General features: G+C 36.3%; 1 protein-coding gene across 5 annotated transcripts in view; it reads right to left on the reverse strand.

Moving 5' to 3' along the window:
• The window catches only part of mid1 (midline 1), a 49,693-nt gene that overhangs the window by 19,024 nt on the left and 10,951 nt on the right, over positions 1-19,718 (reverse strand). For 2 of the 5 annotated variants that reach the window (XM_038293448.1, XM_038293447.1), the window contains exon 2: positions 4,043-4,764. In XM_038293448.1, coding sequence (XP_038149376.1) covers positions 4,043-4,708 — 666 coding nt within the window. In that variant the 5' untranslated portion in view covers positions 4,709-4,764. Of the gene's footprint in view, positions 1-4,042; positions 4,765-6,876; positions 7,178-12,633; positions 12,843-15,914; positions 16,176-19,718 lie in introns of those variants that run through there. The other 3 variants (XM_038293449.1, XM_038293450.1, XM_038293445.1) reach the window with 3 other exon arrangements.

A 19,718-nucleotide genomic window follows, 5' to 3' on the forward strand; every position in this document is an offset into this window, starting at 1 on the left:
GCACTTTTTTTTTTTTTTTTACCAGAACACTATCTGTAAATTTACATGGCAGCTGGTATATCAGATGGGGGAGAAAATGATGGGTAAATATATGATTGTAAAGTTTACCTGCCAATATAAAGACTCAACGGAGAAGAGTTGGTTGTTCACAACACAATTCTGAACAGTCCTTCACTAACCAACAACATTGAGGTTGGACCCTGCAAGTTAGAATGAGTGCATCCAAGGGGAACCTGATGCTGCAAAAATGCCTTTGACATATGTTTAGGGAAAAGATAAGATCAGAGGTCGTACATAAATACAATGCATTAATTATTTTTTATGTTTTCAATTTAGTCAGAGAAGTTAAACATTGCTTCCACATGGCGGAAGGAAACTACCAATAGTCGAATTTCAGAAATGCAATCAAAAATGAAATTGTTGATATGTATTTCTTAACAGTACAATGTATAAAATTAAAGGTTAAAAGGAATAACCTCTATTTTTCATCACAGCTTCCATGTGTTTCACTCTTCACCGGTGCTTTACAATGCTGTTGGTTCAGCTTATCATCTAATCAGTGCCTCATTAAGCAGAATGATATCTGTTTGCATTGAAATTCAACACTACTCTGTAAAAGCTAATATACATACAGAGATGATGATTGAAGAAAGAGAATGTCTTCCAGTGCTGTATATTTAATTTTTGTCTAAGAATAGATGCCATTCTGCACAATAATTATACATATGACCACTACATTGTTTATAAAGACATATGTAAAGACAAGACCTTTATAACATTACATATATAGATATTTACGGCTTCATCTTCTTTAAAATTTCAAGTGAAATTGGTATTACTATAAATAAATGTTCAATATTTAAAATAATTATTTTAGTATGACAATAAGCAAAAAATTCTTGTTAGAATCAATTCAATGGCTTTACATAAAATTAATTTCAAGTGAGTTATTTCTGTAGTGCTCATCTCAAGGTACTTTCTCAAGACAAACAGGTCACATTCACTAACGGGCATATAGAGGGATATGATAATTACTCTTGATAGTGGTAATTTCTGTTTATTGCAATAGTTGCAAAACCACATAAACTAAATGTGGACTTTATGTCTGTACTGTGAATGATTGCAACATTGTCCTACTGTCATCATAACAACCCTTAAGGTCTTAAAACCATCCCATATTGTTTGCAGGGTTTTAGATTACAATCTTCCCATGGTTTAAGCTGACTCCATTTCTGTTTTTGTATAAGATGTGGAATTAACTTAAAAACTATGTAGTTTTTAATGCAGCAGTCACTCTCTTTGATCGTTCAGGGTAAAACAGTGACATAAAAACATTGCAACTACAGTATGGATTTTATGCCAGCACACAATGCTCCAAACACCCTGGCAACTCATCTGCCTGCTTAATGCCACACAGTTTTAACTGTGTGATTCCAGGGACAAAAAAATACCCTGAGTCCTAGCCTGCATGCCATTTGAAAAAAAACAAAAAGCACAAAAACATTTCTCATAGCCATACTGTAGGAATTCCTATTTCCTCTTTCACTTCTGACCTTGCACAGCGGAAGAATCTGTGTGTAATGTAAGGACAATATATAGAACACAAAGACTGATTTAAAACCCAACACAAAACTTCCACTAAACAACCACATTTTGAACTCTGCAGGAAGATTAAGCGGGAACCTTTTATCTTCATCTTTATCCGTAATGTCATTAATCATTTGGGACAATATTATTAAGCCACATTAGTGCCAACATTAGCAACTAGATGCAATAATGAAAACACAACAGGCTCATAAGGCTGAGCATGCCTCATACATTAACAGCTGCCATGGTCACATTAGCATACTTCATTAGTCAATACCTTGGACCAGTCATAGCTGCTTCAGACAACACACAATACTATCTTCACAGATACTCTTCCCCCTTTGGTAGATTTGTTTCAGATTCAAAGAAGATCAATAAAACAAATCCCTCATGATTGTTTGATTAAAGAAAGGATGCTGATCACTTGGTCCGCCTCCTGGTATGATTGATCACTCCCCGCACAAAGGAAGTGGTCAGGAGAATTCTGCATAGTGACAGCATGATCAGACAAAGGGGAGAAGTCATCACTAAAAACTAAAAGCATCCAAAAAAAATATCTTGAATCCAAATTCCACAAAGACGGTCAAGCATAGGAGAAAAAAGAACAGGGAGAAACAGGATGTGGACTGAAGTTATGATAAATAAAAACATTGATTTGTGACTCATGCATGGGGACTGTGATAGCTAGGGAAAAGAGGAACATGTTTTTCATGTAGCATTTCATTTTTGTTATACAAATGGCTGCTTTTCGACAAAACAATCTCTTCCTTAAAGCTTCAAATACACTTTACAGTAAGTGAAAATTTGAAAGCTTTCAAAAAACAGACAAGAATGGGTATGACTGCTGTTTTTAATTAAGCTAATTGTTCAGACAAGCTAATTTATTGTGTTTTCTCAATGATTGCGTGTTATTAGAGATTTTTGTTTACTGACAATATGATGTCAAATGAATCATTGATTTTAGGACCACACAATATATTAAATCACAGTAATCAATACAATATCAGTGTGTTTGATATTTAAATTATAATAGTTTGTTTTATTATATCTTAAAATCTCTTGACTTAATGTTCTTAAAATTTATATTAAAATGGACGTCACTACAAACACAGGCTATGTCAGAGGCTAAGATGGAAAATGTCCTTGTGAACAAAAGGAAACAAAAGAAAAAGAAAATATTTCAATTTCTTAACACCAGTAACATTACATGATGAATCATCCCAAACAATTAAAATGTAATTCTTGTTATTTTGCTTGGAAAAAAAAAAAACTTTCAGGAGTCAAAGTAAAACCATCTAAAGGTGTATTTTGAATTCATTTGCTTCCGGAGCTTCACATTGCATCTAGTATTTTATCTCTATGTCTATTGTCTGTCAGGACAATTTAGGATTATCTTTTGTGGTAGTAAGTCAGTCCCCCATGGATGTTCCTTGAGGTGACATTTTAAGTTTAAATAAGCAGCCAGCATGTCTCTCCTTATTACAGATTTTTTTTTTTTTTTTTTTTAAGATTTTGAATGTATAGTTAGCATTAAAACAGTACTTGCAAGTCACAATTAATACAATCCCAATGTTATAAAATTTAATATACTCAGATATTGTTTTGTATTATAATAATCACAGAAAACTTTAATTATTTCTTTTTTCTTTCCTATAAGCTTCTTTCAGTGTAAGTCATAAAATAAGCCCATGGAAATAAATCACCTGCTCATTTAAATTTACAAGGAACTGAAAGCAGAGTCACCTTTTTCTGCTCCATCTAAGAGCATATCTTATTCATGCCTGCCCAGCGGATCCACTTAGGCTAAAACTGTGAATGCATTCTCTGGTCTAAGTGTTATGGAATTTTGAATCAAAGCAGAGTTAAAGGTGGATTTCTCACATTACATATTAAAGCACAGTTGATCATAGAAACCTTCTAACATCTGAAAAAGAAAACCCCACTGAACATCTGTCTGAAAGAGAACTTTGGCTTCAAAACTGATTACCAACATAAACAGAACTCATTTCTCATTCAAGGAAGGATACAGCTGTCTTTTCATTGTAAACAGAATTAGATGAAGTTCAGAAAAGTCGATTATGCCTGCCTCAGGCAAGGCACAAATTTAGTTCAACTTTATGCTAGAGAAACTTCCTAAATATAACTTAAGCTTGAAAAAGGCTGAGCAATAATTACTTGCTTGCTTGGTCAAGTTTCAGATCAGTGCATAATCTAGGGTTCCACTTTAAGAAAATTGCTCACTGAATTTGATTTATAAACCTATGTATTTAACTGAAACCATGAATTTATTTTTCGAAGAATCCAAATGATCAACTTTCAAATTGTGCAATTTTAACAAAAAAAACAAAGCACTGCAAAAGATTATTTTTTTTTTTTTGTAATAACTACTGGATAAAGTCACTGGAAAACGTACGTTATAAATCCACCAATAAACTTCAATAAATCTATTTCCTACCTTGAGTTTGTCATACCGGTCACTGAGAGCTGCCACTTGATGGTCTCGATGTCGACCGACAAGCTTGCACAAGGCGCATATCAACTGTTCATCTGTCACACAGTACATATTGACCTTCTCATCCTCATGCTCCAAACACATGAGCCCCCGGAGATGGGAGTCCAGCAGAGGTTCGATCAGCCGGTGCCCAGTGAAAGGCTTCTTGTTTGGGTGGGTGGCCTTGAGGCACTCCTCACAGTATGATACCTCGCAGGTAACGCAGGTCTTCACGGCATCCTGCGGGGGGTCCTGCTCACAGAACTGACACTGCACCCGGTCAGTAGGTAATGTCATGGCTTTGCTCTCTGGGTTTACCCTCTCTCGACGAGTCTCGTTAGGTGAGTTGGGCCCGCTTAGAGAGGCTTTCTGGTAGCGGTCTATGATGTTCTGCAGGGTCACGTTGCGTTTCAGTCCCTCTAGGCCTCTCTGGTTGAGAGTAATGACATAGCGACAAGTTGGACACTGGAAGGCGCTGATAGACTGGATAGACTCGCTGGGGGTGCAATGGGAGACCAGGATTCGATGGGCACAATTGAAACAAAGACTGTGAGCACAGGGCAGCAGCAGTGGGTCTTCAAAAAGCTCTAGGCAGATTGGGCAGGTCAGCTCAGACTCTAGTGTTTCCATTTTCAAGCAAAACAAAGAAGGAATGCCAGCAAAATCCAGGGAAGCTGACCAGCTATCTATGAATGACACAAAGAAAAAGAAGGTCAATTGTAATATAAAAACAATTACATAAAAAGGGGTTCAACCTAATTAAAACTAACTGTCCACATTTAGACTTACCTTAAGTTCAGAGAGATCATATAAAGAGACAAAATCAGTAAGCCTAAGAGCTGCCAGTTTACAGAACCATTTCTTATGAAAGCCATTACTGAGGGAAGACGATACTTACTTTTTGGTTAATTTCAGAATCAGTGAGGTGTATGAGAAAAAAACTAAAACATCAAAGAAAGCACATAAAGTTAAGGACCAATTCAGTTCTAAGCTAAATTGCCAAAGACATGCAAATATATGTCTGCGGTTTATTCTGCTAGCAAGAAAGATCAACACTTTTAACAAGAAGGTCAAACAGAGTTTAAAAAAAAAACCACTGTGTTTTTTGAGCTTTTAACCGCAGCGTGTTATGGACAGAGATTTCCCAATCTAATATCAGAAATGATGTCCGTCAAAAATACAAATTACTATATAGGCCTGCGTCTAAACCATCTTTGATTAGGAAATGCTAGCAGCCTTTTGGAAAATTAACTGTTAAGGTAAGAATCTAAGCCTAACCCCACACACAAATTATGCAAATAAGTAATACTAAATGTCAAAGACTTTACAATGGAAACTAACTCATCTTTTTTTGCATTTTAAAGTATTATCGGTTTATGGTGACAGTCTCTCCCTCAAACTAAAATCCATAATCGGGGACCTCTATGTATAGTACAACATCCATTTTTTTCATGTTTGTGTATCATGATGTTGCATAGGTTCTAGTAGACAGTAGGGGAAAATTACGTATACGTTATGGTTTTTTAAGCAATGCAGCTCTAGATATTCAGTAAACAAAACCTGTGAATAAACAGGAATTTTGGACAATAATCAAATAGTCTATTAATCTAGGTCAGTTTTGAGTTTTACTATCTTTTCTTTCCAAGGTGAACACAAATGTACATTTGAGCAAAATTTTGTAAGACATATCTCATCAGAGACAAAAAGCAGAAGGATGATTAGGATATGCAAATGTTTGCCTTTAATAGATAAAACGTTGGATATCTGACATAGATCTGATTTGTTGAACTGTAAGAATGGGGCTGTAGATTATATCATTTTTGCCCAAGCCTGTATAAGTTCATCTCTTCACTGTTTTTTACCGGAGAGTGGCGAGGACTGACAGCTAAGCCAAGCAGAAGTCCACTGGCCTGCTTGTCGATGGCTGGGGCTCCATACAGTCACAGACACTAAGCCTTTGTTCTGGGTCACTCAGACACCACCAGCTGCAAGAAGACACACCAGGCTTCACAGCGTGTCCCTTTGCAAACTCTCTTCCTCCTCATTATGTGTGAAGAGGGCCAAAGCTCATTATTGAGGACAGTCGGGCACAAACAGTCCCTTGAAAGCTACGAGAACACCAGAATTTCCACAGGGCAAGAGACCTGGGTTTGTCTTTCTAGGATCTCCAGACTGATTGTTGTCCTACTTTGCCTACAACACAAGGAGCAATTGTTGTGTCTCTGATGCATCTGTGGGCCTTTGTTTTTTATTTATGTTTTTTTTTTTTTTATTCTTTGTACAGAACCCTACTGGCGCAAATGCCAAGGAATAATTTTTTGGGACCAAACATTCACCAGAGAGATTTTTGTTCATTCATTGTTTTATTAAATCAGTCCTAAGTATTTTATATTTATTTATTTATGCCAACTGCATGTTTGTCTATGTATAGCATTTTTTTCTCTGTATCCAAAATTAATAGTTCCTGATTACAAAACTATAAAACAGTAAAATATAACAGTTTTTAAGTTTGCACAACATTGTCAGCTACAACAGCACTGGCAGGTCTTGCCAAACAGGTTAGGGTATTTTTGCATGCAGCTTGTTCCAACAACAAAGTGAATAAAGGGTAGTTTTAATTAAGCAAAATCACTATGATGAGAATCGTTATATATTATCATAAAAGATATCATAAAACATCCTAAACCTATCAAAACACTTGTGAAATAAGAATGTGGCCAACAGCCACGGCAAATAGCTTCAGGTATTTTTTGCATTACTGAAAGCTCTCCCATTCATACAAAGTTTACTTTACCCACCGATGGATTTCGCCCCACTTTGCATTGCCGTGACATTTTTGCTTCAGGGATACCTCTGACCTGAATTATAAAAATCTGTTGCTAACAAATGCAATAAACATGGACTCCGGCGTGCAGCACGCATCCAGATGGCACAAGTTTTCCCAAACCCAGTAATCCTGCGGCAGAGCTGTCATTAGGCGAGAGATTGAGCAAGAGGTAGCAAGCACAACAGGAAAAGTTGCCCGACAATTCCAGGAAAGCCAGCTCCACCTACAGCAGGAGCTCCGGCCAAAGCCTCGGAGAAGAGGAGGAGAGCGGACAGCAGCGAGTGGGAGAGAGGGAGTCAAACACAGAAAACAAGCGGAGGGGACGGGATTGTTGCAGAAACCTTGTCCTCACAGGCAGGTCAGTGTCCCTGCAGCCCTGCCCATTCAGAAATTCAAAGCATCAGGATCAGTTTCAGCTTTCTTTGTGCAACTGTTCCCACTGATTCATGCAGCACAATGCTGTTGACTCAAACTTTTCTTGGCAATTCCAACAGGGATTCAAGGGTAAAAGCTGACAATACAACTAAGATGAGAGATTTAAGACATAGCCAAGCTATACAGTAAGATCATAACTCCCTTTGCAGCCAATAAACAAATAATGAGGAATAAATAATCAGTACTGCTAGAGGCAAAACAGCTTTGGAGTATTTCACACTAGAGCATTATTGTACAGCTTGCAAAATATCTGCACAGTCTCAAAGGGGAACGTTCAATAAGACTAGAAAATGAAGCCAAACATGACTTAATATCACCAGCAACATCTACATCTGTCACAGCTGGCCCTGATGTGTTGAATCAGAGCAGCCATCTGCTTACCATGTGCGACTATTTCCAAACACACCCCTGCTGGGCTCCATTTTGATTCTCCTGTCATTCTATGGGTTTCCCCAGAGAGGCTATCTACACTCAGAGACAGACAAAAGGTGGTAAATATTTTATTAAAAAAACCTTTGCTTGAGTTCAGACAAATGTTAAGGTGGAAACTTCCAGGGGGAGAGGGAGACATGAGGCGAACCAGACGGAGATTCCCTGAGCCTTGAGCAGAATAGGAAACTTTTCAAATACCAGCTTAAAACTGTGAATTATAAAATGATATAATGCAATATAAACACCATAACATTTGCTCAAGTTTCAACTTTTTCTAAAAAAAACTATCAATTGTGAGGTAGAATGAAAATGACTAATCTGCCACTCTGGGTCCCTGAGCAAGACCCTTCAGTCCCATGTTCCCATGGTGCCTCAAGCTGCCCACTGCTCTCCAACAGATCGGTTAAAGGGGTACATACAAGTAAATACAAAATGACAAATTTGACTACCCGTTGTCTTATCCTTAAACTTAACACAATTTAAAATATTTTGCAAATAAAAATCTGAAAAGTGTAGCATGGATTTGTATTCAGCACCTCTTAATCTAATACTCCAAATTAAATCCAGCTTCACACATTTTACATTTTTATGCGTCAGACATTAACCATGTAAAGGCCATGTAAAAAGCCAGAACACTAAATAAAGACAAACACTACTTTCCTACAACCTTTGCTAACAAATAGATGCATATATATAAATATAAACATCCGTGCTTTCTAAATAAAAGGTATAGTGGATAAAATTATTTCTTTTCCATTGTCATTACTTACCGACTTGTATCAATAAACATTCTGCATAAAATTGATATTTACAAGTACTAATATCTACAAAAATTGATTATTTGATAGGATTTTATAAAATTGTTATTTATATATGACTTGAACATACACATTTTCTCTTTACCCCATTTAACACAAAATCTATCTCTGAAAAGAGCATGAATTCTGTATTTATCATATTTGATATTAATATACTGATGTGTAAATAACCACAAAAATTTTTTATGTTTTCAATATTCCACTTGAAAGTATTACTGCTGCCACCATCTGTATTGGATGGGGAAAAAAATGGTAGGGGGGGGGGCTATTGATTGGCTAAGGGTGGCCATGGCCCCCCATCTAGCTCCACCCCTGCATTTTTCCAATCCTTCTGTAACATGCTGTTGGTCTATCAAAAATCAGTTCCTGGATGCAATTTGAAAAAGTGGGTAAGCAACACTTAGCAAAAAGTAGTATACTTGAAGTAAATTCTATTAAGTATAACTTTAGATAGTATACCGAACAATTACTTTTACTGTAGCCTACTTGAAGTATTACTAAAGTAATGCTTCTTCGAACTAAATTGGGACATTTTTAGGTTTACTAAAGTATAATTAAAGTATACTTTAGTAAACAATAAAGTAAACAATATTTGTTAAGTATATGAAATATAGTTTAGAATAAGTCAACTCTAAGTGCACTGCCTGGTTTTAAGTATGAAATTAGTACATTTTTAGTATATTTGAATAAACTACTTGCTAAAGGAAAGCAGACAGTATGCTCGGCAATGAAAGAAATATATAGTCTTGAACAAAGGGATTCACCCAAAAAAAGATGAACTGACATCTGGAGTTATATTTTGATTAGGAAGTGATGGATCCTTTAGGGATGAAAGAATGAAAAGGTCCCAGATATGACAGCAATTTCCTGTTCAAACGATCCCTTGTCCTTTTAGTTATGATATTTCATCACCCTTAATGATAGTCCTGACCAATGTAAGCTATTCAGAGTCTGAAAGATTGTTATTTCTCTCTGTCTTCTTTCCAGGGCTGACACATAACATAGTTATCTGTAATCCTGCTGCTAACGTGGCTGTGACCAAATGAAGGGGGCTGGGCTGCAGTCACATCAGCAGCCAGCTCTGCTCAGTAGTGGCCAACTCGGGCCTAATGTGATTTACAGCTGCTGTGGCACCATCCAGCTGATTAGACTGACTAATCTACCTGAGCAGCAGCTGCACACATTACCCAGATCAGCGCTAATGGAGCACGCGCGGCCTCAACACAGGCTGTAGTTTAAATGATTAAAGAGTGCAACCTAATTACTAACCGTAGCATCTCCACTACTGGATTTCCAACTCATCTGTCAAACATGTTGGCATGGAGAATAACTGTGTCCTTTGCTGATAATGAACAACAGGTGAAAAACGCAGGGTTTAAATAAAACGTTTCTGACATTTCCAATGCAAACAAAAGTGTGGTTGTGTTTAAAAAAAAAAAAAGGTTATTTAGTTTCCTGTCTTGCAGTCTACGCAGCGCAGGTCACTCTGGTCAGCAGCAACTTTCTCATTTCCTCTGCGAGGCTTGGCAGGTGCCATCAGCGGGAAAACACCCTATCCTCTCCACGACCACAGGAACTTCAGGGAATGTGACTTTCCAAGCATGCGGCTGCAGCCCGCTACCCTCAGAGTTCATATAAGAGGGAGGAATGTCCCAGATGTTAAAACTATTCTGAAGCTTCCTGTGATGAAATTGCAATATAAGTTTTCATTAAGTGCTTGTAAACAACAATTTGAAGCAGTCGTTTAAAAAGAATTAAATGGTAAAGAAAAGACGTAAATGGCGACATCTTGTGGTAGATTCGCGCAACTCACACATGGAGTTATGTTTTCAGGGTACCAACAGCTCTCTTTCTAAAACATGGAAGGTATCTCCACCAATCTTATATTTGAAAAAACAAAGAGAGGTGGTTGATCAAGAGAGAGAGAAAATAGACATCAATTTGAAGTTATGATTTTAAAATTAGAATGCCACAAGTATCCTGAAAGGGCATGCGTCCCTCCATTTAGTTAAAAAGGAATGGAATACAAGAGACTAAACTACTCACAAAACATTGGGTATTTGGTCAGATATATAAATCATAAAAATATCAAAAGTTTCAGTTTCAGGGAGTTCTGTGCTTCTTCCAGCTTTTTTTATTGTCATTACACTGTCAAAAGTACAGAGCAATGAAATGAACTCTCTGCATTTAACCCCATTTCCTTGGGGAGCAGTGGGCTGCCATTGTGCAGCGCCTGGGGAGCAGTTTGGGGTTAAAGGTCTTTTGCTCAGAGAGCCAGAGTGGCAGTCTATGGGATAGGGGCTCGAACTCAAATGATTACAAGCTCTATGCCCTAAACACTAGGCCACCACTCCCCCCTACTGATAATATCACACACCAGAACTGTTGAGATTAGCCTTTTAACTCTACATTTTTTCTAGTTTTTCCTAAAGTCACATTATTAAGAATATATTAACTAATTCTAAACAAAAACTTCAGAGAATCTTGTCTTTTTCAAAAAAGGAACTTTAAATGACATATTGGGGAATAAAAAAAAAAACTAAAAAAAAAAAAAGAAGAGAGAAAAATCTCCTTTCTACATAGGCATTAGTCAATAAAATATAAACAGAATTATTTTTAATGCTAACTTGAAGCACTGCACCTTCTCTTCTAGTTTTGCACTTTTTGGGGTGTATGCAATTGTCATAGGGAATGCAGTTTTTCTTCTTTTATATAACCCCAGATTAAGTCTTAAAGACTAAGATTAATGGCTTGTCCAGGATGAGCAAAGACCATCATGGCTGTCTGCCATCCTAAACAGCTGTGTAGTTTTTAAATGATCATTATTATAATTTTTTTTTTGCAGAGCTATTTAATTTTTAAACATTCATTTTGTGTACATTATCTTTAATCATGCAATCACCTTATTGTAAAACTGGTTTTCATTTTAATAGAAAACACAGTTAGCAGGTGTGTCACTGTGCACCAGGTGTTGCATGAAACATGAAACTGTCAAAGAAGCAATCTGCTTTATAAAGTAAAGTAGCAGAAAAGATGGATTAAATAACTTTTACCTGAGCCACTAAATTATTTCTAAATTTTACAACATTTTGCTGTTCTATCGGACACTTACTTGATTGAGAAAAATATTAAGCCTGCATGTTTTCCTTACAGAGCAGTCCTAAGTCCCACATTTCTTATGTAAGTAACTCTGTGAGGCAAACTAATCCATATATGACTACCGTTTATTTTAAGACTCATAAAATAGCTTTTCCATTAAATACTAAGGAATCTATTCTTATCATATAGTTCTACTTTGGTCTTGACCTCTTTTAGAAAGATGTCAGCTTCAAAGTTTAAACAGAACAAAAATATCGTAATAATCCAAGCAATTCAGTGGTTGAATAACCACTGTAAAGATCTCCACATGTGTTGCCATGGTGACCGCTTGTTATCTATTAGTCACAGTAGTGATCAGACGTGGTATGCTGTGGTGGAGGCATGTCTTGCATTCTTCTTCACAAGAGCCAGTTACTATTTATAAGAAAAAGTTATTAATTAATAGGAGTCAATAAAGCTTGTTTCTCTCCTCCGCGATGGAGAGGAGTTGGTCATATGAGAGTGAAAAAAAAATCTTAAAATGAATAGCCATGATTAAAGGGAAACATTTGAATCTACAAGCTTAACAAAAACTTAAGTTAAAAAAGAACTGTTTTATTTTACAGAACACTTAACTTTTCTGTTTTTGAGTGTGGGTTTAGAAATGTTTCAAAGCAGCCATAAATGACTGTTTTTACACAGGAAGTCTACTTCAGCCTCAACCCACTCATTTTGGTCCCGTTCAATTACAAAAATTCCCTCCACATCTTGCTTAGTCATCACACCCCTTGTGTAATCCAGTTCAAAACCTTAGGAAAAAAATATCCCCTACAACATTCACACTTAAAAAAGGTCCCTGCCTGGAGCCTTGGAAACACATTATGACTCATGTTTTAGTTGAAAAATAACACAAAGGCACAGTAACCTTAAATACAGACAGAGTTCTAAGTGACCTCCTGACTTACCTGCTTCATGGTTCCAGCCATAAAGAAGGGGAATTACAGAGCCACCTCTACAGTTAGTCACTGCTGATATTTAGTCTCTGCGAAGCTGATCCACTGCAGCGAACTGGACTTAAAGCATAGTGACTTGCCTCTCTGACTCTGTGTGAGATTCTGAGCTCTTAAACCTCTCGTCTGAGCCCGCGGGAGGATCAAAACTTGCCACCTTTTTATCTACTCTGACTGAGAACTATCCCATCTAGATGCAGTGGGCTGCAGGATGTTAGAGAAACCAATCGTGTGAAAGAGGGGCAGGACTTGCTTCTTTGCTCTTAACTTGAGGCTATCAGACATAACAAGGAGCAAAGCTTTAGTGTTTTAGTTTTTCAAGCACACACATAAGCCTCTAGCTGAAGACCAGGGACAAAATAAAGTAGTTAGATGCCAATAGCATCCTCCCTATCCTCATCAAACTGAGCTGTGAGCGTTGTAGCTAAAACTGCATCATGAAAACAGCAAAAATCATTAAAACCATATGCTTTGCTTCAGCTTCTCACTGTTAATAACCATGTTTCTAAGGTCAAACACAGGAATGCTTAGACGTTTGTTACTGCATTAACATGGGCAAAGACTGATCTGGTTGGTAACGAAACAGAGAGAGGGAGATCACACCAAGCCTGTTCAGTTTCTCAGCTTAAAGTTAAACCAGTTAGATGCTTTTACTTGTCACTAATGCCAAAAATACATTTTTTTTCTTTTACAATGGGATCACTGTGCAAGACACATGTTTTTACAATAGGGGTAAAACCACAGCTCAAATGGCATGGATTCACTTGGATATAAGGCAGTCAATGTCCCACGCCAAGGAGTCCTCATGTTTCAGTCTAGCCTGGAGCATCCCAAGCGGTAAGAAACAAGAGAAACTAAAACATTTCAGTTCCTTTATGGTCAATGCTGCCTTGATAAGTTACACAAATATTTTTACTTTTACAGGATCACCAGTTTTAAATACAGTCAGCATTATATTATATTTGTGAAGCCTCAAACACTCTGCTGCCAAGAAAATTTGCATGAATTCTTGTTGTTTTTCTAAATCCAAACAAAGGTCTCTCTCCAGGTCAGCAATGGCATTTGCAGAAAATAAAAGGTTTACACACCTGATATCTGATATAAACTGACCATTTATCTGTATATCCGTCCATCTGTGTCCAATGCAAAATTTGTCAAACAGGTCAATTATGTGCTTTGGAAATTTTCCTTACACTATTACCGGTACACAAGCGACCTAACCATTCACATAAGGCAGGATAAATCCATGCTTTCACACTGTTTATTACATATTTTGACTCAGTGGAACAGAAAATGTTCCATTACTGTTATCAATAATTTTGATGATTCTATATAAATTGTAGCCCTGGTATCATATACTTGGCTAATAGTAGCATCACACTGTGTGGTCCTCTTCTGCTAAGGCCTATATGATAAAGGCTAGATGTGTTGTGCTACCACAGATTGTACTTTATACCTTGGTTGTACTTGTGACTATTTTAAGCTACTCTTCACTTACTTCCATCTTGAAGCTTCCCCAATATTATATGACATTTAAAGCTTGCAACATGTTTTCTACCACAGAATAGTTGTTGCTTTGTGTAAAAAATTTTAGCAGAGCAGCACTTTCTAAAGTACTTAGACTCAAAAACCTGAAAACAACAGCCAAACCATATTAAAAATCCCTTAAATTAATTTTCCTCTACATTTTTACGTTCACTGCAAAACTAAGTGAATTGCCTTTGCCATTTCTAGAAGCCTAAATGCATTGAGTTTCTTGACTGTCTGTAAAATCAATGATCAGGTGTATCTCATTACTTCCATTTCCAGTACAAATGTGCACAACTATGTCAATATTCAGCTAAAAATACATACTAGGTGCCCTAAACTGTTTTTTTTTTTAACAGGCAGAATATACTTTTTTTTTCTCCCTTATTATATTTGTGTAAACCTCAGTATGTAAAAAAATTACTTTCTGAGAGCTTAAAAGCGCTTTCATCCTTTGTTGTATAATTTGTTCCTGTGATCTGTCCCAAAACTGGGATCCTGCTCTACTTCAGCAGCTATTTTCTTTGATTTTGGATTTTTAGATAATGTTGTAATTTGCCTTTCATTGTACTTTTATGGTATATTTTGCATTATCTAAAGAAAGAAATAACTAATATGCAAATAAATACTGTATAGCAGCAACTAAATATTTGATTAATGTGTTGATCATTTACAATTAATAATCGGATAGCCGGAGGTCCCTTAAAGAGGATTTTTTTACGAAATTAAAGGTGAAACTAAAACTTTTTACCTTGAAGAGTTCTGGTTGGGGCATTTTGACAGATCATTGCTGGTCTAGGTGGGTCGCTCTGTCAGCTAAAGGCATGTTTTAGAGTCTCTAAACTCAGGTTAACAATCAATTACTAAATTAGATGACGATTATTTCAACAGTCGATTTATTTCGATTAATCCAATTCATCGTTTCAGCCCTCAAATGGTGTGTAATCTTTTTTTCTGGACTGGTCTGAGCACTTTCGATGATATAAAAAGCATGAAAATGCATCCAATTCTCTCAGAAATTTTAAAATTTTTAAAATAATTCATAATTCAAATAATAATTAATTCCTTTATGATTTAAGGATAGAAATCAACACTTTCAGTACTGTAAATACATTATTCATAGTGAACTAGATGAATATTTGCTTGCAAATTCACAAGTGTATTGATGGTATGGATCTTTACAGAAAGCACTTCTGTAAAGATTGGGTAGTGACTCTCCTCATGAATCCAATATATTCCGCACCATAATCCTCCAAGTACTTCTGGTATTCTTCTTCGTCTTTTGACACGCAACACTTATGTCATGCAAAAAAAGTGTATGCATTGCAGTTTTACGAAATATAATAATTTCATTGCAACTGAAAACCATCTCATTGATGCATAAACCCTTTTTATCGAAAAATTTAATTTGAAATGAAATGTGTCCATGCAGCTAATAAATTTTCTTAATTAAAACTTGTGCAATTTGATTGTTAATGGAAATGCAGATAGTGAGTAAGAACAGTCACAAAATGCCAGTGGACCGTTTGTTCATTATCTGCCTGCTGTTCAAAGGTCATTTGTTACATCCTTAAAATATGAATGAAAAAGTAAGCAATGTAGTGTGAAGCTATTTCAAAATAGCAAACCAATATTGTCAAAACTTGAATATGAAGTCTTTTTAATCTGGACTTTTTATGCATCTTCTATAGATACAAAGTGTTTCTTACCTCAAAGGCTTTTTGTGACACAACCAGTCAGTCCAAAGTCAGGGTGACTCGCAAATACACAGAGAAACCAAGGATGAGAGTTTTCTAAAAATTCTAACTTTCCTTAGAAGCCTCTCTTTACTTTATAACTGTCTGGCTGCTTCTGCTTCATCTGTTTTCTCCCTGTCTCTGAAAGTCTTCTCACACAAGCCTCCCTTTTCTAATCCTCTCCAAAGGAAGCCGAAACTGCTCCAAATGGTTCAACCAGGCACCGACTTCTCAGGCTTTTCTCTCTTTGTGTTATTTTTTTGGCTGGGATCATTAACTTAGTCCCATGAGAACACAAGGAGGTAAATAACTCCCCACTCCTTCCTGTGGAAGCTGTCAATCACTCGTGATGATGAGGAGGTGAGGGCTGCTCTTAGCCTCCAAGGAAATACTCCTGATTGGTCACTGGGGAAAAGAGGTGCCACGCATGACAAATGGGAGCTCTAAGACAGATAGCATTGCTCTGTTATGGTTACATACTCAGTTATATTTGGAGTTCTACACAGCTCCCTCATTTGCATATTATCTAATATGAGGCTGCAGAAATTAGGCAATATTCAGTTTTGGCAGAGGATGTCTTTGGCGCTGTATTTGAGGTAAAAAGCACTGTTTATTATATTGACAACTAGATAAATGTTGGGGTCAAGCTGAATAATGTCAAGATCTTTTTAATGACCCTTTGGTACAGTCTGGACACTCAGCGGGGGAGACTACGAGGGATGCATTAAGCTGTCGTTGCTATGGCAGTTTGGCAGGAGTAGGGATGCATCCTGCTTCTCAAGCCAAATGCCATTCTAATCTTTTCACTGGCAAACCCTCAGCTCTTCCTCAACAGCTTGTTTGTTTCTTCGTCAAGCCTACCGCTCTCCGTTGCCTTCCACTTCCTTCCAACATCCCATGCCAATGTGAAGTCAACAGCATTTTATAAGGAAGTGAAACGTGTAAAGACACTGTGAATGAGACAATACCTGAAATAGGTCACTGTCCTCACAGGACCATGACTAAACTCTTTAACTGACAAATGACAAGAAACAACAGGCAAATTAAGCATAGAGGGGAATCTGATGCACATGCTTGACCCATATTGAACAATAAGGGATTTGTAAACAGCATTATGCAAATCAATTTTCAATGGAAGTCTCACCAAAGATAATCCTGAATTATAGGTTTATCTTAAGAAATTACATTATAAGTTATTTTACTATGTCATTTTTTTGTACCTCAGACATTTATTATATGGCTAAATTACATGAGGGGGGATATAGTTTAAGTTTTTTCAGACAAAATGAAGTTGTTTCTTTGCTAAACTTTTTATAATACACAGGACAAATATAATTATACAAAAGTATAGGTACGTGCAACACATCATTTGAGCTCAGTATTTAATCTAGGCTTTTTTTGCAAGAAATGTTGCATCAGTACAGTGCTGAATGGATGCAGTTAAACAGTGGATGTGCTAAAGTGTTAGGGAAGATTAGTTTTAAAATGGTGGCCATCAGCCCATCTGCAATTTTGTCTGTCTTGCCAATATGCCAAAGATTCTCTGCGGTTTACTGTAGGTCAGACAATATCCTTGCCAATAAAACACAGCCATACCACACTTACTGAAATAGGTACTGAAACATTTGGCAGTGTGAGCAGGTGCAAACTCTTCCTGGAAATTAAGTCAGCATCTCCATTAAGATGATCAGGGAATATTTAAGGGTCCATAGATTTCCTTAAAGATTAGCAGCTTGATTTATTGGCCATTTTCCTCCTTCTAAAGAATCTTGACATCAATTTTCAAAAGAAATGTAGAATTTATTTTCATCTTAAAAGAAGAAATCTGCCAATAACTACTTTATTTGACAATGTTGTTGCTTGCTCTCCTTGTAGAGGATGTCAATGACTGTCTAATAGACCATGAATTACCAAAGTGGGGGGTCGCAAGACGGTTTTCACAATCATTGTGGCTTTATCATTTAGGAATAAGGAGGGCAGAAATATGTTATCAAAAGCAGACATATGAACTTGCCATGAAATAATTAGCTGTAACAACTATTTACTTATTTATCTAATACATGGTTCAAATATTAGGTATATCATTTCAATGTATAAAAATTGAAAAAAAAAAAATTTACAAAATAACTTAACTTTGGATCTATAAATAAGGTCCTCAGTCAGTTGCTCGGGTACTTTCTGGATCATAGGCTGACATTTCTTTTAGGACGGTTTTAGCAGAAAACAGCCAAAGCAACATTTATTCTGATGGTTTGGTAGGACACAACAGGACCTAATGTAATTCTTCCACACTAAATATAATCTTTTTTTTTTCTTCTATGAAACTTGTGCCTTATGAGACCCTAAAATTTAAACTTTCATTAGCAAGGATCCATAAACTCTTGAAATGTTAGAGATTTTTTTTTACCCTAGTTAACTGAAATTAATACATTTTATGTGATATTGTAATAATGTTATGGTTCATTTATTTAAACACAATTCTTTTGAGATGTGTTTCTGTGTGTACCTGTGTTAGTTTTTACCTGCTGATAAAACTTTTTTTTTTTCAAAATGTATTTCTATACCACATTTAAAAGTCAACAGTGGGCTGAGAATAAGTACTTTAATAAATTTTCTCACACAGAAATAAATTTAAGTGGAACAGAATGGCATTAAACCATTGACATTTACAAAAATTTTAGAGTAACACATATTTAAAGCCAGCACAACTATGTTCTTTGGTCTTTACAAAAGTTACGCCTTTCTCTGACTGTTAAAAAAAACATCACAAATAAAAAAACCATGTCTGTGTCTGTTTTTTTTCCTCTTTTCTTTTTTCTGTAAAAGAAAATTTGTCTGTGGTTTCAAGCCACCATCCCCACCTTTCCCATTGGAAAATGAAACAGATCCTTGCTAAGGTTTGACACATAAAGCTTCTGTTTGTATGCATATATTGTATACTGTACTTTTTTTAGAAAGTACAGAATCAGAACCCTTACATATACATTTCTTTTCTCATGCTGTCACAGTTAACTTGTTCTTATAAACAAACATATTTTAATATCTGAAAAATGGGAAACTTGGGCCAGGTAGGAGGTGCCATATCAACCAGTTTTGAAGCCAATCTGGTAAACCATCCGGAGCCTCAGGTGGGATAGTTTCAACCAACCTAGAAACTATAGGAAAAGCAATCCCTCCTATTTTTAGATCTTAAAGTAACCATTACTAAAATATTTCTGCCAATCTTACTCTCCTCTAACCTGAGCGATAATCCAGATTAATACATGTAATTCACTCTCAATTTTACACGGTATCAATTACTGCCGTCCTGTAGAATTAGGAAATAACCTAAATAGAATTTGTAAGACAAAATGAGGTTGGCAGATTATCTCAAAAGACAAAGAATATAGCCCAATTAATTGGTATTCAAGAAAAAAAAGAAAACTCTTCTTGACTTTGCTGTTGGTCTGGAAAGGGTGATTGTTTAGTTATTTCTAAGGATTTGAAACTTTAGTGACCACAGTGATAAAAACACTTTTATGCAGAAGACATTGAACAGGGGTGAACCTTCTAAGCGATGACTGGCTTACAAAAATCGTTCTTTGACTTACCCTGACTAGTGAAAAAAAAGAGAACAATGGCCTGTCTTACATTTTGGACTGATGAGACAAACTGGAATCTTGTAAAACCAAGACTACATTTCAAATAAATTATCATACATAGAATCTGTATGTGTGTGTACTTTTATTTGCTACAAAGTGAGAACAATTTAGGAGTGTTTTACGAGTTAAGCAAGGA

The sequence above is a fragment of the Cyprinodon tularosa genome, unplaced genomic scaffold, assembly GCF_016077235.1.
Source record: "Cyprinodon tularosa strain WSP-4 unplaced genomic scaffold, ASM1607723v1 ctg326, whole genome shotgun sequence".
Lineage (NCBI taxonomy): Eukaryota > Metazoa > Chordata > Actinopteri > Cyprinodontiformes > Cyprinodontidae > Cyprinodon > Cyprinodon tularosa.